This window comes from Polyodon spathula, chromosome 11 (genome assembly GCF_017654505.1).
Source record: "Polyodon spathula isolate WHYD16114869_AA chromosome 11, ASM1765450v1, whole genome shotgun sequence".
Lineage (NCBI taxonomy): Eukaryota > Metazoa > Chordata > Actinopteri > Acipenseriformes > Polyodontidae > Polyodon > Polyodon spathula.
The window spans coordinates 17,675,893-17,698,632 of record NC_054544.1 but is presented as its reverse complement, the minus strand read 5'-3'; the positions used below and the strand labels follow the sequence as shown (position 1 = coordinate 17,698,632).

At 38.1% G+C, this 22,740-nt stretch overlaps 1 protein-coding gene across 2 annotated transcripts in view; it reads right to left on the bottom strand.

The window, feature by feature from the left end:
- LOC121322658 (cyclin-dependent kinase 15-like) overlaps positions 1–22,740 on the bottom strand; it is a 37,843-nt gene that overhangs the window by 11,012 nt on the left and 4,091 nt on the right. The window contains exons 3-11 of one of the 2 annotated variants that reach the window (XM_041262850.1): positions 19,121–19,270; positions 18,520–18,614; positions 17,676–17,755; positions 16,911–17,005; positions 16,316–16,378; positions 15,375–15,498; positions 15,002–15,122; positions 14,239–14,332; positions 11,206–11,269 (exon numbers count right to left, since the gene is read on the bottom strand). In XM_041262850.1, the coding sequence (XP_041118784.1) occupies positions 11,206–11,269; positions 14,239–14,332; positions 15,002–15,122; positions 15,375–15,498; positions 16,316–16,378; positions 16,911–17,005; positions 17,676–17,755; positions 18,520–18,614; positions 19,121–19,270 (886 nt within the window). The remainder of the gene's footprint in view (positions 1–11,205; positions 11,270–14,238; positions 14,333–15,001; positions 15,123–15,374; positions 15,499–16,315; positions 16,379–16,910; positions 17,006–17,675; positions 17,756–18,519; positions 18,615–19,120; positions 19,271–22,740) is intronic. The other variant, XM_041262851.1, reaches the window with a different exon arrangement.

The following is a 22,740-nucleotide window of genomic DNA, read 5'->3' as shown; positions in this document are numbered from 1 at the left end:
CTGAAGATTGTCAAGCTCAAGCCCTGTGAAGTCTAAGTGAATTCTGGGGCTGAGTGTGAATGTTTAGATACTTGTCAAGTTGAGCTGCTACAGGTCTGGGAATGCCTCTTGGAGGTTATTTTCGCTCCAAGCCAAACAAACCAACCTTTAAAAAGGGGTCACTTCTTTAATCTAATATGGGCAATTTTATAATAAAGTCACTACAAGCCTAAACTTTTCTCTCTAATGCAGAGCATATTTGAAATGAATTATTTTCAAAGTATTTTTTTTTTTTTAGACATGGCACTCCAGTGAGGACCTCCCCATTTGATTCTTCTGACTTGTAACTAATGAAACTTCCCACCAGTGGAGGAAAACACCCTAAATTGCACCAGTATTTATGCGTGCAATGTATTTTATGACTGATAAATATGAAACTTTACAAGTTAAACAGTGTACTACATTCATGCTGTATTTAGTATATAGAACAAGAAATATATAGAGGTTGTTTAATGAATTGTCATTGTATACTGTGAATACATCCATGACTGAGCCGAGGAGATGGTATTGTGCTGCTTACGTTATTATTAAGAAAATAGCCTTGTGTGTTATACTGCCTAATTACTGACGCTGTTTTGTTCATCGACTGTTAAAATCAAGGAATAAGCCTCACAGCCTAGCAGTAAAACAAACTGGAATGATGTGATGAAACAGTTAAAAGCTGTTTTTTATTTTTTAGTTATGCCACGTTGCAGTACAGAGAATAATGCAATGTTTTTTTTAAATGGAAGAATTTCTCAATCCTGGTATAAGAAAAAGTTATTCAGTGCTAGAAATATCTACACTTGTATGATACCCTTACAAAAATGTACCATGTTTACTATTATGTATAATAGAATGATCCTGGTGACAAAAAAGGTGGTCTGCAACTTGTTGTAGGATTGTTAATGGTAGTACATGAATGGTATTTCTTGTTTTAATTATATACCATTAGAATAACACTTAGCACTTTCTTCCCATAGAAAATATACAGACCATTACTATGCCTAACTATTCAATGCTTACCATTCATGGTTCAGTGGTTTCCGTTGGAATATCTTTGTAACAGAGGAGACGGTCTCCATTAGCAGTATAAAATATACCACTTAGTTTGTGAAAAAGGTTATTGATCCCCTGTGTGGTCACTTCAGAGAAAACACCACGAGGGAATAATGTTGCATTAGCAAGGAATGTAGAGCTCCTTAGCAGAGGTGAGCCCAAATTGACTCAGGGAACACAGCAGAAACCAGAGGTAGGACTAAATACATGAGTGTAATTAAATAATCCAGTAACAACTTAGGGGTAGATTCAACCAAAAAAATACAACTCTTGCTTTATTTCAATATTCAATCAACCTTTCCACAGGCACAGTATATACTGTATGTGTTTTAAATTAAGGGCTAATCAAATATTGTTAACAAAGTGGTGTGTTCAGAGTATGTCTAGTTTTAAGTTTAATTGAACTGAGCCATGGAAACCATAGCATAGGTTAGCTTTCAGCTACACAGCACATTCTGATACAGTACATTGCCAAGCAGGCATGGTATCTTCTATTTACTACATTATAACACACGGTGAACAATCTAAGAATATAAATATATTATACAAATATAATGAATCAATGTATAATTAATAAAATATAAATAAAGCAACAACAATCTTTACACTAGAATTGCACTGTGTATAATCACTCTAAATGAAATCACTTTGATTTTACAACAAGGATCCTTCAGCGAAGTGATCCATTGGTTTAATAACTTCAGTTTTTGACATTTAATAACTAACTTTTAATAATTTCATTTTATGGATTATATATTAATTAACCAATTAAGTTATAAAGCTGGTTATTAACAGTTAATAATAAAAAAAATAATTACTGAAATTATATTTAGGGGGTGGAAATCATGTTATATCTGGTGAAACCTCTACAAATAAGAATGCCAACAAAACTATATAAACTGGGTCAATTAAATACCATATTCAATTGTAGAATTTCCAACACATTTTCCCTTAAATACTGCATGTCCTACCCTGTCCTGAAAAACCTCACTTCCATAAATTAAATCATGTTAAATATTTCAATAAAAGCACATCACGTTTAACTATGCTTTATGAAAAATGGACTGCAAGCTGTAATAGGCCCCTAAAGGCATTTGACTTGCTGAAGTGTTGATATGTAATATCAGTATTTAATTCTCTATGTTTGAGAGGATTCAGGCCCCTGTCTTCCACAGCCCTTCCACCCCCTTCATAATTATCTCACAGCATTTTTTCTCCCTAACATATTTCTGCTAGCTAGAATATTGCAGTTAAACTGCACTGTTGCACATTTCATACAGGCACTAACTAGATTCCAAAACTACAAAATGAAGGACGTTATGGACAAATCAGCCTTTAATTAACTTAATTACTAAGTCTTAAATCAGTAATGAGTGAAACTCTTGAGAATAGGGCTGGTATTGTGTTTACTACCTCGGTCTATGTGAAAGTTCTCTATTTACCCTACTGTAACCTATGCGGAATGTTCTGTTTACTGTGTTCCGTGTGGAATGTATTCTATTTATCCCACTGTGCTTTATGTGAAAGTGTTCTGTTTAGCCTACTGTCTCTGAGGAATCTCTTCTGTTTATCCCCAATACACATGACACTAGGCTCTGGTTCAATGCTTCTTTAAACAACTGCAATTTCCAAGGGAGGGCATCATTATGAAGCAGCAGCTTCTAATTGGAACGAGGTGCTAGGATTGACCCACCATGATCACTGGTTAACCCAGTGGTGGTGTCTCTGAACCTTATATTACAAACATGCACACACAAATTAATACACTGATCTGAAACATATGAAATGGATGACATCATATTATTTACAATAAAAAACTAAAGCACAGAATGTTGGCGCTAATCTAATGTTTGTGAACTTGTGAAGCACAGAGAATGTTTAGTGTTCTTTTCAAGTCCCTAAAAGTTTGGCTTTTCAAGTCAGTTTAGTCAAAGAAACAGTGACAGGATGACTACAGAACCACATCAGGCTGTACAGATAAAGCACTGTTACTACAGACTAACAGTAGAGGTATGATAACTAACCATTAACCGCTGGGATGGCTCAAAATGACCCACGCATGAGTTTAAAAAAATCTGTTATTTCCTTTTATTTTATTCCATAGATAGAGTTCTGTGCATTATTGATTCCGCTCTCTGTGATAACTTAAAAACTGCAAAATGCTTGTTTGTTACTGTTATTTACCTCATTTAACCCAGCTCTGAAGTTGAAGGTTGAATCAGTTTCATGTTGTGGTCAACCTGTTCAAGGAATATCTTAAAAAAATACTGCTATTGCACAGGAATTCATATGGGCTTTCTGGACATTATTTTTATAGTCTCAGTAACTGTAGAACTGATAACAAGCAGGACATTGCTGTTAATGAGCTGAAGAATCCCAGTTGTGCTCTTGAGGGAGTACAATTGTTACTGGATACTGTGCACTGGATTGGAGTAACTGTTTCAGCAGGTGTACACGTTTACAAAGAGGCCCGTTTCCTAGGCCTTGATCTGCTGGTTTAAGAGTTGTGACAAGCACCATCCGAGACACCCCTGCAAGCTCAGGCTATCATAATTATCCAAGTCACAACCACTTACATTATGCTTCGTATATACAGATGAAACTGGGTATTTTCAAAGAATCTAAACAGTCAGCAATGAAAACCCTGCTGTGGAATAGATCATTCAAATGGAAGCCTTTGTATTTCAAGACTCTTAACAGTCCACGGAAGTCTCTTTTGATGTGCCCGTTGCAGAAATATTCATCTCTGCTTATCTAATCATAGACAGCAGAACGTTAACTCAAGTTTCTGGCATTACGTTGTTCCTGAAGCTATCTATATGCAGGTGGATGCAGCTCATGACGATGTTGGCTCAGCCCTCATGAATTGTCTTGTCACACATTTTGTAATATTTAAACCCAGGATTTATTTTGTGCTATGGGAAGGCAGACCCCAGAACACCAACCCTGAAACAGTGCTAGCCAGGGAAGAACAGCTCCCTGTAGATGTGTCTCCATCACTGACATTCTGTATGGGGGAGCAGGAGGGAGCCCCAACTGGCAGTAAATAAACTGCATTGCTAACTGAGCAGGCTCTATGCTGGTCTGCCAGAAGTTTCTCCATTAGACGTCAAATATATAAACACCCACACACCCATATAAACAGGTGGATCACAAGCCCTGAATCTTACATCTTAAGTCCAGCAAGCCTTCACACGATGCCTGGGGTGTTAGCAGTTCTGGCATATCTAGAAATATTCTTAGTAAGATTCAGAGACCTGGGCTCTGGCCAAAGGTGACTGTATGCTACTTAAAAAGCCAAAACATTCCTTCCAAATGAGTTCTTCTCCATCTCAAAATGAGTTCCAGATTCCACTGCCCATAATGTCTCCTGTAAAAGTTACCTAAGCCCCTCTGTCACCCCCACCAAAAAAGATTTGACCACACCACACACTAAACAGTTATATAACCTTGCACATAGTATTGACCAACAGCCTGTTTTCCAAAAGTTTTGAAAATGTTACGCGCATTATTGAAAAGTGACAAAAAAAGGGTTTCTGTAACTCACACTAAAGATGATTAGTACTGTCTTTGTAGAGAGCTAATTTTGATTATAGGCCAGAATCACAAAGCTTTTGCTCCAACACAGGAAACAACTGCTTTTACATTCTAAAAAAGAAAAACAAACTGTTGGTGCTACAGACCTAAAAAAAACCCTTGTAGATTAATTAAAACATTTAACCTGCTCAACAATGGCTTGAAATAATTGTTTCTAGAGACAGTATAGGTAGTGGTGCTGTAATAGTTGCGACCCACTGGTATCGACACCTTGTATTAATTTCAATGTTATTTTCCCTTGAGTAGCACAAAACATTGTTTTGATTAAGACTGTTTGTGATGCATCACGTTCTTGGTCCATAGCCCAGAATGCTGGATCACGTTGAAGGGTTTGGTGAAAGCAGTATTGATCTAAGGGAGAGGAGGAGGCCAAAGAGTGCCAAAAGATATCCCCAGACTTACAAATGCTATGGCTTCTAGAAACTGGAGGTCATACCAAATTTTAATAAAGAAACACTGAACCATGAAATGCCCCACCCAGCCCATTCCAGACGGTTGCCATGGTGAGCCTCCAGGGAGGCCGTAAATAGGCTGATCCCTGGATCCAGCATTACTCTTCAGCCATCACTACAGGGCCAACAGCAAATCCACATTACATGGAGGAAAAGCAGTGAAGGTTCGTATATTACAGCAAAGCTACATCTCGGTGGTCCCCACCACTACTATCTAATTTTATCTTGGTGAAAGCCAAGTCCAATATCAGCATGATGTAAATTACAGCTGTTCTCATATAATAAAAATCATTAACTTTTTGTATTTACTGTATTATTGCTTATTTGTAATATAATTGAAAAAAGTATTTGTAATATAACTGAAAAAAAATTGGAAAAAAAAAAGTTTGTATTGTAGTTGAAAGCTAATTAAGTATTTAATTAGTACCAGTACATTTCGACAACTAAATGATTGATTGCGTATTTGAAACCATGGGATGCCAGTACAGGCGTTTTCAATTACGGGCTTATAGAATGTCGACATGGGAGTTTGGTAATGCAGAGGCAAGCTGTATTAATAGCACAGAGAAATAGAACAGGTCCTAACCACCACTACGTTTTTAGTTTGAATTCAACCCTTCGCTGCATGTAGGGACTCTTATCCCTCCAGTTGTGTTGTGAACTTGGCTACATCTGTCATACTGCCTCAAAACATAATGTTTGTGTACATAATCAGACCAAGGAAACACCAAACATGGCTGCATTCTGGTTGTCTGTGTTTATGTTCATGAAAAGTCCTAAAATGTCATGATGAAAAAATTATAATTAAAATATTTAGTAATAGGACCAAGTTAGTGGTTTATTTATCGCTAACACTGCACAGATGCAGAAGCTTTGTAAATTTGGCATGCACTTAAAAGATTCTAACTGAGTGTATTAAATGTGTCTGTTTCTCCCAATCAAGATATGTTTCATTTTGTTTTGTCTTGTGATGTCCAATAGAGTTTGGCAGAAACTGTACACTTTTTCCTTAAATATATTTTTCCGTCTGGATTGCAACTTGAACATCTTTATCCACAGCAATAAATTACACCATAAAGGTCATCATACAAACAGTGCAAGAATTCAGAGGGGATCTGTCTCTCTGTTGAAAACAGGCCAGGATTTCCAGAGATACTCAAAGCCTAGTTTACTTGCTTTAAGTATTCAATAGGGTGAATTAGCTGGTTTTCTTGTTTGCTGTTTTGTACTGGCAAGTCTCCTCATCTCCAGTATGTTTTGCTCAATCAGACCACCCACTCTCAACACTGAAACTGCAGTCCCAGTGCTTTCAAATGCAGGAGATTTCAAATCAGTATTCTCAGTCGACTTGAACCAGAACAAGACAGACTGCGAAACAGAACTAGTGTTGTTATGGGATGGCCCATGGCTTCCCTCTTTCCTAATTCTGACAAAACGTAACTGCTGCACATTGTTTTAAATAACCTGTCCTTCCTCCAGTCTGCACTAAACAATTTCACCCGTCACTGGAACAAGGCTAGACATGTTTTGACCTACGCTTCCCTGGACGACACATTTAATGACCTGAGCAGATTCGGAAACACCCAAAACATGTTTTTAATGACTTGTACAGACACATAACGGGCAGAGATGACAAGAGCTTCTGACATGGCAAGTCTCAGACAGTCCTAGGCAGTAAAAGTGCAGCATGACACTTCCCAGGAATAATGTGCCCGTCCTGGTCCATCTGAGGTTTGCACAGTATAATTCAGACATTAATGTGTGTTTACCACTGTTTACCCTTCTGTGTAGCGCTATGCATATAAACAATTACCAGGGCACAGTCATTCTGAAATTTTACCTCCCATGCATATACTATGTTTTTTGCCATGGCTTATCACAGTCAATTATTTTTAACAAACCATATTTCTCAGTTATTTATAACTCATTAACTATGCACAGGAATAAAACAGAAATCCCTGTGTTTTCTTTATACTGATAATATTTCATAGGAAACACATATGAACAAAAGATAATGCATTCCTTAAATATGGACTATTTGTAAACTTCGTAGGACAACACACCTTTGAGGTGACACATTGACGTTTGGATTTTATGGATATACTTACAGATACATTAACTAACTGTAGTTACACTGTATTTATTAATGTTTATTACATGTACTTCCCACACATGTGTGAGGATGGAATTCTGTATATTAACAACATGTATTTACAAAGTTATTTTCCTGATCACATAATTTTGCTGCAAGTAAATGTATTAAGTTAGGTAGTATACATTAAATAACAAAGGTGTAAGTACAGTTTAGCTACAGTGTAGTTATTGTACTTGCATTTCAAAGTGTATCAGGTTTTTTAAAATAATTATTTTGCTTTCTAAAACTAATATTTTGTTCATGACTATAATAAATATATTACATTGCTTGTTGCTGTACCAAAGACTTTTTGTATGAAGGTTCAAAGCGTACTAATAGTGTTCAGTCCAGAAAGGGTTACCAGCTTTTTCTTACACATTTAGGCTACCCTACCTTGTATGCACATCTGCATGCATAAACCTCTAAGCAGTGTTCTGGATGACATTGTTGTGTTTCATGCTATCATTTTCTGCCCTCTGCTGGCCAGAAATATAAAGCAAGGGAAATAAATTCCAAACTGCAGACAGAAGTAACTTGCACAAACGAACAGCTGTATTAAGTTTCAATTGTAAGTAAGGTACTACGACAGACATATGATGGATTATAGTCGCCCTAGGGATGTTTGCCATCCAGGCATTTGTTCATTTGTAAACTTTTGAAGTCCTGTTCAAATGAGTTCTGAAGCCTACAATTTTGTGAACTAAATTGTATGCCTTGTTTTAGACAGGTTGCATTTCCTTCTGCAAAGTGCCCTAGGGGTGAAAGGTTTTGGCCCTTCAAAATTTAGGAAAAGAAATAGGAATATTTGAATTGACATTATCAAGATTTTTTTGTGATATTTGTGTCTTACTGTGATGTAGATCTTCATTACTTCAGATCTGTTTTGTAGGATTGTATTAATGGTGGAATCCAAGGTAAGGCCATGGATGCTTTCGTTAGGAAAGCACAGATTTGCACAACAAGGTATTGTGTGATGTTTCTATACATTTTTTTGGAAGGGTGTTTGGAGGTTTCTTTCTATGACTCTCTTTCTATGACTCTTCTGAACAACTTGTTTGATTGATTTGAAAATGTATATCCACCTGAATAATGACTTTTGAGCAATTGTAGATTGCTATAACAAACCGTTCCCCCAAAACACTGTAGACAGCCATCCACTACGAGCACAGTATTTTGTAAGCGCACACTGGCATGGTTTGTGGTGTTAGGCAAACACACATAGTTTTAAAAACTGATTTTATTACATGGTGACCAAAATGGGTAACATTAATCGTCTCTAATTACTGTGTATGTACATGTAGTTACTTAGTAATTACATCTGTACTTCCACATAAAACAATGTTAGTATTCATGGTTACAATGTAGTTAATGTGTAAATCTTTTTGCAAGATACAGGTAAGTACACAATTGTATCAGAAAAGGGTTAGGGTTAGGGTTAGTACACATATATTTACTACATTACTACTATGTAAATACACAGTGGTTAGAGACCATGACAGTGCAGTTTCATTACTTGAGTCATACTTTTCTCCTCTGCATCCATGAACTGTTCAAGTGACTACAGTCTGTAAATTGATTTTATAGGTTTAAGATGGGGAAATCCAGCAAGTGTGAATGATGTTGAGAGACCTGATAAGCAGAGCTTTCCATGAACGGTCATGGAATATTCTTTTTATAGAATTTGTACAATGCATTTCAACCGAAATTAAACAGCTGAAACCGCAGAATTACTTTCCTTAGATCAGGCACTAAATCTGCTTAGCAACGCAGTGTTGTCGTGTACTGTTGGATTTTATGAATGCAAAAAGATTTAAAAAATAATCTATCAATATATTATTTAATGAACCATTGATTGAGTAAATCTACTCTAGATTACAACATACGATCCATTAAATGGAGAATTAACATTGAAAGATGGCAACAGTACCCTCATTCATCAATAGTCCACAAATCACCCCTGGCGTACACATCGAAAATAGATTCCAGAGAGTTATTTAAACGGTGTTATGCAAAAAGAGGATGCCAAAAACAGTATTTCTCGAATTTTTACAGGCAAGCCAACTGGCATTAGATGCTTTGAATAATGCTTGAAGGAGAAATATAAACTGCTATGTGAGTTTAAACTGAAGTCTCAGTGTCAAACTTTTTCTAAAAATAAAAGGCTATAACAAAACCTATACAGACTTTGCTGTAGCCAATAATGGTCTGTTACATTACAACCCACACTTCTCAGTCTCTGACCTGTTGGCAATATATTTCTAATGCAGCTTTCTGTGTTATTACTTCGCAAGTGTGATTTGCTGCAGTAGCATTCATGCTTTAAATCTATCATGTACTTTAGGAAGGACCATTTAGAGCAAGGAAATCAATGGCATTGCTAATTTTAGATGTTAGTAGAAACAGCCTCAGTGCAATTAAATCACACTTGGAACAAGGGGGCACTCAGCATATCTCAGTGGTCTTCAAAGCTGTGCCAGTGGACAACATTGCACCCTCGAAACGCATCGTAATTTACCAAACCAAAAATAAACAACTCACATATTTTGAGAAAATAGCTTTGAGGGGAGAGATTGAGAGAGAGAGAGAGAGAGAGAGAGAGAGAGAGAGAGAGAGAGAGAGAGAGAGGCGTTGGAATCAATTAATCAATTGATTGTTAAAGATTGGGGTTAGGGCCAATGGAGCAAAACTAGTCCATTTTTTTCAACACGCAATCAGTATGAAATAGAGTGACCAGTAAATGTGTGTATATTTAAAATAAAACAAAAATGAATACAAACGTAACTTTGACTGTTACACTTACTGTACAGGCCATTTGGAAAAGCAGCACACACTGCCAATGCTTGTGCTACTGACACTGATGAAGGCTTTAGCCACAGTGTTTATGTCTTATAGTTTGTCTCTTGTGCTATCCCAGCTCTAAAGAGAGAATACTTTAACCAGATCGCACTTTTCACAAGCACACAAAAAAAATGGTCACAAACAAAAACAGAGAAGAAAAAAAAATCTATGAAGTTCAGGACGAAAGGCGAAAGATTTGTCCTTGTCCCAAAGCTGATTTGTGACTATGGAAAATGCCTCCTTTGCTAATTGTCATCAGAAAAGGGGAGAACTGAATTGAAAACAGCTTGGCCATTGTGTCACAGACGCGGGGAACCCACATTTGCGTGTGAAAAGAGAGGGAGGGAGGAAGGGGGGCACCACTCTGATTCTGAATTGAAAAAGCTGCAGATTTAGCCTGGGTCAAAGACCAACACCCACATCTTTGCAGAGGCAGTTTAATATGTTCAGATAAACTGGAGCAGTCTTGTTGTACGATAGGGGATTTAATGGCCTTGTTCTCCTGTGCTGCATCCCTTCACAATATCTGATTTATTAAACATGAGACATAGACATTTGCCTTGGGGAGCTAGTTTAGTGGTTACAGACATGGATATGAGCCAGGAGACGCTGGCTTTGAATTTAAGACACCGGCTGTCACTGTGTGATATGGTCAATGACAACCTTAAGCTAAATCTGCAATATCTCTAAAACAAGGAATTTGCTGGAAATCAAATTCTGTCTTTTAAACAAACAAAATACAATGCCCATACTGTTCTCAAAAATATACATATACACGGCATTTGGTTTACTACCGTGTCAAGCTTGAAGATGTTATTATTTATAAACTCCCACTGCTGCAAGTGATAGCATTTGCCAGGTGTTCTGTTGTGTCAGAGCAACACAATAAACCTGCCCAAGATACTAATAGCTCTCATTATCTTTATTACCACTGCGGTCACTTTCTCATGACATTTGATGTGATTACTGGGAAAACATAACATATAAAATGCAGAACATTTAAAAAGGCAGGGAGTCTGATTGAATCTAGTAAAACCAGACTCGAGAGAGTCAACACCTGCAACTGAGATTTGAGAATCGTCGAAATAGAAAATTGAAAAAACTAACCCGGTTTGTAGTTTGGCAGTTGAGTAACTCCAGGCCAGGTTTCCTCAGTAGGAACCCCTAATACCTGCAGATGATAAACGCAACACTCAATTAAGATCCAGCAGACACAGTTTCTTCATATTAAATTGTTTAAATTCCTTTTTTTAAATGTAAATTTCTCAAATCCACCTTTACACTATGAGGGGACCTTGAAAGTTTATATATTAAAAAAAAAAAAAAAAAAAAAAAAAAAAAACACACACAACTTTAACTTTTTTTTTTTAAATTTCCGGACCAACGTAGCTAGCATTCCTCAGCTTCACCTGAAGGGACCGCCATTTTAGCGGATGACTCCTGTCTTTCTGAGACAGCCTGTTGATATGTCGAGCACGAATGTGCTGAACTGTGTGCTGGTTTTGTTATTCAGACAACTCTCTAGTGAGTTGCTAAGTTCAGACCACATATTTGATTAAGGTTTGAAACCATGATAATAATACAGTGTATTACTTTATTAGTTTGAGAAAACCTTTGCAGAACCATAATCTGAGCACAGCATCATCAGAATGTGTTGCACAGTGTTCCTTATACGGTAGCACACCTATATGGTACCATGGTAATGCAGTGGATTACCAGTGTATATTGCTACACATTATTGTGATGCCAGTGGAATGTCAAATTATGAAGCCACTACTGCTGTACCCGCCTACCAATTGCTTATTCTCTACATTCTGTATGACTTGTGCTTAAATGAGCCCTTACAAAACAAACCATTGCATTACCAAAGCTTGATTCAATCCCACACCTCCAGGCAAAAGTCCCACTACAGTATGTCAACACACACTGTCCTGCCTCCCACCGAAGTGGAGTCTGAGCACCCCTGTGCTCCAAAGAGCTGATTTTGACCGTCAATATAGATTAAGCAGTTACTGCAGTACAGCTTTGCTCTCTGGTTTGCAATTAGTTTTTTCAGTTGGGGGATTCGGGGGTCCCTATTTGAAATAATTTAGTGGACCTCTGTTTCTCTGTGCCCTGGAGGAATTTCCCTCCCGGGCCTCCCTGACAGGCTGCTAACAAAGGTACTCCCTACATTGGAATTGAACCAGCGACCTAGAAGTGAACAGCCTCCCCCCTGTCAATTCAATTACACTCCCAGCCTGTCCATTGTGGGTTTGGTTTTTGTTAAAGGGAAGGCTCTTTGCTAGAATTTTCAATTTAGGGGTTAGGACAACTAGACCGATAGTCTCCTCAGGGACTTGACCAACCTTGGCAGTCTTTAATAAAACTATAGGAAACACTTCAAAATGCCAGTACATTAGCAAAATGTATTTAGTTTCCACATGTATTGAGTAATGTACAGTATCCAACGCTATACTATACTGGACTATATGGCACCCAATTATACCAGTATTTGTATCAGATTGTACTTGCACTGAACTGCTCCATACCTTGCTGCATCCAACTACTACTCCTAACTACAACTACTTACTGTATCTTGTATTTGATTTTACTCCTATAGGTAACCACACACATTTTTTTGTATTTGCTCTTATTGGGAAATCATTCTCATCCATTTATCATACTGACTGCATGTTCTAACTGGACTTTACACATATAAGCAAATATTTACTCTAAGATATAACTACTCTTAGTCAAACTTACTCTAACTTATACCTTACTGTATTCTTTATTTTTCTCTTACTTAAATTTGATCTTATTGTACTTTCATATCTGCTCTTATCTGTATTATGATATTCTGTAATGTGATATTTTATCATGTGATAACTTGTAATGTGATATTTTATAAAACGATGCTTTGTACTGTCATATTTGTAACAACTTTAAGTCACCCTGGATAAGAAATAAATATTAATACTACTACTACTACTAACCCATAAGTGCAGTCACTGTACTTGTACAAACAATATTGTTTGTTCAACAATAGTTTTTTTTTATTAATTTTTTTATAGATGATGCATTGGTTAAAAATGTAAAATTAAAGCTTTGATAAATAATGTTCCATTGGGTCAGATTTTTTGTGCATTTTTATTTCCACCATTATATTTTGACAGAAAAACAACTACAACGACAACAGCAACACCATTATGTAATATATGCCTATCAAGGCAAGCCATGCTCCGACATGAGACCCATTACCAATACTGCACCTGCATCACCCCTGCCTCTGCTCATCACAAGGAAAGAGTGGGTGTACATATATTAAGAGGATGGTAAGTATGTTTAATAAAAGGCAAGGCTGTTTGTTACTATATTATAATAACCTAAAACAAGCCATATGCAATACCGCGAGACGATTTACATAGTCTTTTTATCTTTGCAGCTTTGCTTTAAAATCTAATTTGGTGGGTTTTGATACGGTAAAGATGTGTGTTCAACAGAACTCATTAGGCTGAGGATTTCTCATGGCTACTCAGGGACTGTCCAGTGCAGGATTTTTGGACGCCAACCCCTCTACCGTCTCATGGCCTGTATGCATATTATATAAAGAGGCTTTTTACATTGACATTCACTTGCTGAGATTTTGGGGGGTGTGCCAGAAATCCCCAGATCAGTATCTAGAACTGGTTTTGCTATGAAACTTCCTCTACAAGTCATCAAATACAGCCGTGCAAGTAATTAATAGTAATTAACCATTGATATAAAAAAAAGGCTAATTAATTATTAGTTAATTATAAAACAACACTGTATATACAAAATTAGTTAATTATAAAGAAAATCTAAAAATAACTAGGATGGATAGATGTACCAACCTAAGTAGTTTCTTTTTATTTATTTTTTTCTGGTTTTGTAACATGAACCATTTCCCCTTTTACAACGAGAAAAGCGAATTAACAACCTGAATACATCTTACCAAATTTTGTGTAGTTTGAACACCTATTTGAAATGGATACTGTATAGAGGTAGAGGCAAATCCTTTGAAGTCGCTTAGGGCCCACAATATGCCACACCTTTGCAGAATATTAATCAGACAATGCATGCTTTGCCACATCACAATCCCATGTCTGGGAGAACCTGTTGTTCAGCTTTTTCACTTACTGCCCAGATCTTCTGCAGTTGTTCAAAAATATCTGTGACACCAGGGAAAGCTGGGGATCCTTGTAGCATCTCGATAAATATACAGCCCACACCCCTGGGAATACAGTGACAAAGAAGATTGAAGCTGAAAAATTATATACAAAGTGATTCTGAAGAACAACTAGACAAAAATCTTACCATTCAACTAAAGAGCAAGCTCTGTAGTCGAGAGGTAAGTACGGGTCTATGCTGATGTCAGTATGGTGAACTCATTAGCTGCTAGGTGGAGATTCTTTACATTCTCCTCTTGCTTAATCAAATCTCATCCTCGATCTGAAACACAAGTGTGTGTCCACCTGGGCTCAAGGAGGGAGTTTCAATTTCAAGGTTGTAACCGTGACCACTCGCTGTCCCTAAGGATTCTGAGTGACTTTACAGAATCATGTGTGAAAACATACTACAGCTTTTAAAGAACACAGACATTTAAATACCTGTTTCAACCACAGGGGTCAACAGTGTTTCCCATAGGGCACCACTGTAATGAATTTGGCTTTTCAGCCCACTGAATTGAATGCAAAGGTTCAAAGACAAATGCCTTACCATTCAATAAAGAGCAAGTCAAGAGGTAAGTACATGTCTTCTGCTGATGTCAGAATTGTTAACTCATCAGCCGCTAACAGGAGATTCATTACAGTATGACTTGCTGACAGCGGTGGTGTACACAGCTATACCCTGCATGTGTCTCTTTCAAATTGTTTGAAGGATGGAGTGCAATGGCTCTCACCACATGTCCAGTCCGGTAGAGTAGTGTGTCGCTCCTAGTAGAACATCAGGGGGCCGGTACCACAGCGTCACCACCTTGGAGGAGTAGGTTTGACTGGGGATAGACTTGGCCCTTGCCAGACCTGCCAAAGAACAAATCGTTACAACGGAGGGCTCGCTATATTTTACTTGATTTAGAGGTTATGGGTCATTTCATTTTTAACATTTTACTCTTGTGCTAAGGTGTCTTGGTAGAAAAAACATTTTTGAAACCAAAGAAACCTTGATGGTTAATCACTTGCTCCAAACTTTCAGAGTTATTTTTGGTTCAAACTGTGCAATGAAGCAGAAGATTAAAAGTAAATGCAGTGGCTGGTTTCTGGTCCTGAAATCACCAAAATCTGCGAGCTTGAGCTCCCCCAGGTAGCTGATCAGCAGGTTCTGCGGTTTGAGGTCTCGGTGCAGAATCCTCTGGCGATGGATATACGACAGACCCCTCAGGAACTGAAACAGTAAGACCTGCGAGAGAGACATCAAGACTGTGAGTCACTTCACTTGACACACTCCTTGCTAAACACCAATTATCTGTAATGCAAGATCATATTGTGGACAACCATGTGTCATGTTTGCTATTTAACCTAACTGTGTTCCAGACTGGATATGTCATAGGTTGTATTTAATTAAGCCCCAGTGATTGGGTTATATGGAAACACTTTTAGAGTGATTGACGTTTCTGGGAATTAATTAACCTGCAATTATCGGCGATAACCAAAAAAATGCCAGTCATTTCCAATTTCCAAATTCCCACTTTCAGTTTTTACATGTGGTACTAATTTTCATACTTTTCTAATACCTTGCATTTGCTGCTAAAATGCTATCAATCAGACATTTTTTAGAAATCTGCTTTGTGATGCTGTAGTTTCCCATGCTTATACTATGCCCAACCGTGGTTACCTGTGTTATTTACCATGTACTGACTGCTCTGTGATTTACCATAGTATACCATATTGAACGTTTGATGGGAAACAGTAATATGAAACATGCAAGGGAGGCAGTTGAGAAACGTCCAGAATAGAGTAATATTTGTAACTGTTGCTGTCTCACTCAGTCAGAAAGTTAACTTTAAAGGTAGGGTCTTACTGTGACCTTTCCTCACACTTGGGATTCTCTAGACAAGGCAGATTTAGAGACTATTGATATTAACTCTGTTTTGGAGCAACACAACCATTGGGAATGATTGCAAACACAATGAGGACAATGTACTTTAACTAAAATACCAAAGAGGTATCATCACTCTCTCAGACTGAGTGCATATTATATATTCAATAACTGTTACCTTCACATTGTATGAATGCAGGCCCCCAGGGTGCTGAATCATATACTGTGCTAGATCAGTTTGCTAGAGAGAGAGAGAGAGAGGGGGGGAGGGGAGGGGGGGGAGGGGGGGGGGTGGGGATAGCATGGGGGGAGGGTGTTTACAAGAACAAGCTATTAACACATAATATACAGTGGACTCAGGGGCTTTTAACATTGCCCAATGTTATATCTGTTATTTTCCTAATGATTCCATACTGGGAGTGATAACCAAGGCTTAAGATCCAGTTTTTACTGCTATGGTATACGGTTTGTATGTGCTCCTTTCAAAACTGCACCTGTGAGACCTATATAGCGAATAGAAGTACATGACAGGTAGGAATTATGAAATTCACCTGTGAACTTTAACTCCCTTTAATCTGCAATTTTCAGTGGAGTTGTGCTTCTTAGACCTCTATACAGGCCTGCTGTGCCATGGGGTGGGAGTGGGCAAATAGTTTGTAAGCGTGGCAAACAATGATCTACACAGAACCAATGCTAGTGAACCATACATAACAACCTTACTGTTACAATAGGAATGTCAGGACAAATGTTGAACCAAGAATGGTATAACTCACCACATACTCAAAAACGAATGTCAAGGTCTCTCGTGTGTGAATGATGTCATGGAGAAGGACGATGTTGGCATGTTTCAGGCCCTTCAGCAATGAGGCTGAAATTTCATAAAAAAACTGATTGTTAAGCAACAGAACATAACCATGGTAAGAAGTCAGTTAGTAAAATTATCTCAAGATCTGAAGACTTCCCAGTTAATGTGTTATTTCCCAGAGGAAAGCAGCTAAATACCAAGCAAAATAGTTTTAGTTGGTAGCCTACTTGTCATTGGAGCAGGTTGCTGCAAGTATGGGTGAGCCACATGACCATCTCCCAGCAGCTATTGGCAAGTCTATTGCAATTGCTGTGTCTCCTAGTGCTTATGTATCCCATGCCAACAGCAGCTAGGAAACCATGCAGGCGGGAAAATCATAGTCACACCATAAGCAATTCACAAACCAGTCATTAATCATTAATTAGCTAACTGATCACTGTAATATCTAATTCATCACTGTAAAATATGCATTCATAAACTGAGGATTATAAAATATAATCTGTATATAATGTTTGAATAGTGATATTGCACTGTTTACAGTATATATATATTGAAGATACATTCAATAACAACAGTCTTCATTATCTTTATAGTGGAATACAGCCTCTAATACTTCCACAGATTTGAAATGTTTTGGTGTCACTGCATTGTTTTGCATGACTTGCCCTTTCCTCAGTTTTACAGCTTCTCTATTCAGACTTGCAGAAGAGAACTGTGTAAAAGGACCCCCTACCTTCTCTAATAGCTGTGAATGGCACTCCTTCTTCTATCTTCATCCTAATCACTTTTAAAGCAACAAGGTGTCCATTTATCCTACAATCAACCCATAAATAAAAGCATCACTGACTGAATCCATGCTCAGACAGTCTGGATTTAAGCAGGGGAATGCAATGACTGTCCAGCTGTATCATGCCCTTGCCTGAACTTCCTTAATTATTTGTAGCGCAAGCAGGGATTTTTGCTATTTCAGCTGTTAAACTTTGCCACAGTTCCACAATACAGATTAGCGTGTTTGGAAGCCTTAAATTATCAGCACTGTGACAACAGTTGTATAAAAGCTCAGCCAGAAAAAAGTCTTTATCATTTATTCATTTTGTATCACAAATTATTTGCAGTGTGGATTCCTGTTTCTGCTCAACTGTCCACACTCATATAGCATCCCAATTGTACTGCCAACTAACTAATAAGCAACCTGTTTAACTTTTAATTAAGAATAAATATACACCCTGACCTCATCCAAAGGGTGGGAGAGTCCAATTCCCCGTGGGACACACTTCCTAAAGCACTCCTCCAAGCACACACAAACACATGCACACACAGACACAGGAGTGTTTATTGTGCTGGATTGCAGGACCCAAACACCCCAGGGGCAGAGGCAAGCAAATCACCAAGATATGGTAACTTATGTTAAATTCCACGATTAAACAATTTAACCCATTATGTAACCTGCAAAATTACTGAGCAAATATACCATAGTAAACATATGCGGTATAAGGTTGATTTTGAGAAGTACTTCCCAATTTTTTTAGGTGTAAAATGTTCAGAAATCAGGGTCTGCATGCAAAGCCTACACTGACCGGCTGATTCCTTTATAAACAGTGGCGTAGGAACCCTCTCCCAGCTTCTCCAGGTTCAGGTAGGAGGTGGCTGTCCCAAACTGGAGGCTGGTTCTCTAAACACAATGATTGATTACAGTTAGCTCTGCATTTTATCAGGAAGAATAGAAAGCACCATCCAATTATGTTGTCATTATAAACTATCAATGGGAATTCACAGTGGTAGTACAGTTCCAACATTTTCAGATTTTGACATTATAATAGCAGGATATGTCAAAACACAATAGTAGTGTGCTATCATATACAGACCACAGTGCAATATTTGTTAGCGATTGTGTTTTTCATTACTGGTAATGATGATATCTGCAGTATAATAATGGTACCCCAATAGTGTTTTTTTGGGGGGGTAGATTCTTTCCTCCCTCCACCCAAATACGTGCCGGACAGAAAGCTGAATTAGTTAATAGTAGGAACTGCCTACTGCCATATATAATGTGGGCATACATCTTTGGTAGCAAACTCTGCCAATGGCTTTTTTGCTTCCTCAGCATAAATAAATATATAAATAGATGAAGCTCACATTCTCATCTTTCCTGTGGAAACAATTTCAACAGGTCCTCACCCACTGGAATCCTGCTTCAAAGCTCTTTCCTCCCAAGGGGTCACTGTTGCTCCTTGACCTTTGAACTGTCAACCTCCTGACCTGTAGGGTGTGGAACCAATGGGGCTGGATCTCCTCTGAAGGAAATGCAGAATCGGTGAGGTCAGTCAGCTGGAAAACATCAACATAGAAAAAGATGATTAAAATGACGGCAGAGTTTAGTAAGTTCATAAGTTATTTAAAACTATTCTTCTTAGTGGATTAAATTAAGTTTCATATTCATGCAATGTTTATAAACTGTTGTTGTCTTCTTTAAACTAGAGCAGGTTTTTGAGTACAACATTTTATTTAACATTTTTTTAAATGTTTTATTTTAAATATGCATGTATGCGTTGTAGGCCCAGAGGAACAGTGAGGTTTCTGTTTCTATGTATCTGTAATTATAACCACCAATACAAATAAAGATCCATGATTTCTGAACAACTGGGCTTGGGGCATTTGTTGCCAGTTTAAAAAATATTGGTATGCAAAAATCATCCCGTCTGTAAATACATACAAAATATTTAAATGAGCAATCTGTCCCATGGGCTCCTCAGTTCTCTGCAAAAAATGGGTTTGTGTCATGGTAACTGTCTTACCAGTCTCGGTAGCCAATCACCTCAGCAAAAGCACATTTTTTGGGGTTAAAATAAAGAATAAACTATGTTTCACCTGTTCCAGTATTTGTGGAATATAGTTGACTTTTAGACAAAACAACCTTCACAATATCAATTCAATTGTAAGGAAATCCCTTTGTCACCTAAGCTGGATTTGAACCTGATGTGAATGGTTGATGCGTTAATCCACCTAAACACCTAATTTCAATGATCTAGTAATGCTAGAGACTGAGGTTAGATACAGACACGGTTGTCCCACCAGTTGCAGAATTCTTGTTCCTTCAATGTGCCTCAGCTGCTGTGAATCCAGAAATTTAGTCAATCATACACAGCCTCTGAACTGCAGTGACATGAACTGTTGTGTCAAATTGTATGGCCTTTTAACAATAACAACAGTCGACAGGCCATTGATCCTGGGTCTCCACAGGACAAACCCAGGGCCTTTGACTACACTGCCAGGCAGCACCCGGACTGATGTTCTCGCTTAAACTCGTGACAGAGAGCTGGGAACAACATAACAAACTGTCTTCAGGCAATAATTAGACAGGCTGGAGAGTTCCTGGTGGAAAGGAGGGGGTAGTTCAGTACCTGTGGCATCAGAGATGTCAGCAACAAAGACTGCAGGAATACTCAGGAAGGAAAACTATAATCCTGGATGGTTGAATCAGGGCAATCATTCAAGGTTAAATCCATAATAAACATTTGTAGCAAGCAATATAGAGAGCAACCTGAGATGCTCTACATGTTTGTGCATGAAAAATAGACTATTGTATAGGGAGCTGCACAATACAAACTGATATCCAACTTTTATCTTACATAGAAACCTATTCGATATATGTTTACAAATATATAGTAAATAAGAATAATTAAATATTTTTTTTCAAAAAAAATAAAATTGTCAACTATGGTTTTTACACCAGTTTTCTCCCCAATTTGGAATACCCAATTATTATTTGTTTCCTGGTTCACTGCTGCAACCCCCTGTTGACTTGGGAAACAGAGGCTGGAACACGCATCCTCCAAAATGTGCTGCTGCCAATCCATCATTTTTCACACTGCAGATCCACAGCGAGACCACCAGACCTATACTGCAACACAGATTTGATGGCTCTATTGCAGAACCACAGGTGTTGCTGGTGCATGGTGAACTGTGGATTCTCCTGCCAACCTAAGCCCTCCCTACCCAGGTGTCACTCTGCTAATTGCGCATCACCCCCCTAGGAACTCCCTGTCATAGTCAGCAGTGATATAGCCTGGATTTGAACCTATAAGGTGCATCCTGCACTTGATGCAGAGCACCTTTCCTGGATGCGCCACTCGGCAGCCCTTTAAACAGTTATTTTAATGTGATGTCATTTCAAGCTGATAGATACTATAGGAAACAAGTCATCTAATAGAAATACTGATACAAATATATTTCAGATGGCTGAATCACATCAATATCAGTGTCTACTACATATAATATACATTACCTATAAAAAAATAAACAACAGTAATTTTGTTGTCAGAGCTTTAGAGACGAGCGATGAGATTTCTCTGTGGTCTAAACTACTACCATTTTAAAAATAGAACCCAGCTGAAAATATTAAGACCATCTCAAGAGAAGTATAGATACTTTGTAGGTGTAGCGGTCCTGGGATACTAGCTTATATCAGCACATTGTATCCCTACTTACTGTGAGTGCTCTTTTCCATTTAATCCTGTGAGAAATCACATTGGTTTGGTGACTGCTTAAGCCAAGGTTTATTGTATCACGAGTGGTCTCACAGATTATAGATGTGGCTATTAACTCAATCCCACAAAGCTGGATCTCAGAAGTAATATGTATGCTATTCCAACACACAGACAAGCAAGCAAGCAAGTCCAGTCTAAACCCAGGCGTTTCTCTACATCGATACAATACCTCCATGGCAGGGAGTTCATCTAGACTTTCGCTGTCCTCCTGAGTGCCCACCTCTGCTGTTTTATCTGGGAAACAGCAGCAGAAGCAACGTTCACAAACCTCCCTCAAAGAGCTGACACACAGGGCCCGGTCCTCCATACTCCTCGCTGTCTCTTTGTGAAACTCTTTCATTTGCTAGCAGCACAACCGAGTTTTCAAAAATGCTTCAATGCTCATATGACTTGCATGAGCCTTACTTCAAGTAAGGTCCCGTGACTTCATCTTTTTTCTATTTCTTTCCTACTGTGAAACAGGCACAGCTATTCAAACATAATGACAGTTCAAGAAATGTGGAGCTCTTGTGTTTTTTTGGTGAGAGCTGTGCTTTTGCTACTGCTCTGCTTGTAATGAGTGTTTGTTTTGCATGTCTCCAAAGAAGTTGGATTTTGTTCTGGCATTTACAGGTTACCTGTGCCTGTCTACCCTTTTTTTTAAAACAAAAAACAAAACTATTTTTCTGTCCAACTTGATATGCTCAATTTGAATTCTGCCTCAACCCAGTTACCAATCCTCAGGACTGAGGTTTCACACTTTTTTTTACCCAACAAACATAAGCAGTGTACGGTACCAAGTTAGTGAACCCTGGAGGCCTAGCCTAACCTGGGAAGTTTTCACTGGGGCTCTTTGGGTACCTGACCAGTAGGGGTCACTGAAATGTACAATATCCTGATGATTTTCATCTCTTACCACACTTAGGATTCAAACCTCACTTGTATGATACCCTTAACTCCAAGGGGCTATTCTTTTACAAGGTGAGCTACTTGGGGCACCTTCTATCCCTTTCTAAAGGTTTAATAAAATATACAGGTTCCATAATGAAAGTATGGTAAAGAACATGTTAAAAATACTAATAATACATACAATACAGTACATAGTATACACTAATGGAATATAATTCTAATATTGTCACAGTTCCCCTTGCAATATTTTACATTATTTACATGGCTCTTTCTCTCCTAAGCTCTGTGCTCACTGTGTGTCGATCTATGAACCTGCACCAGAAAAAAAAACAAAAAAAAAACAGGCCAACTGGGGGAAACTAA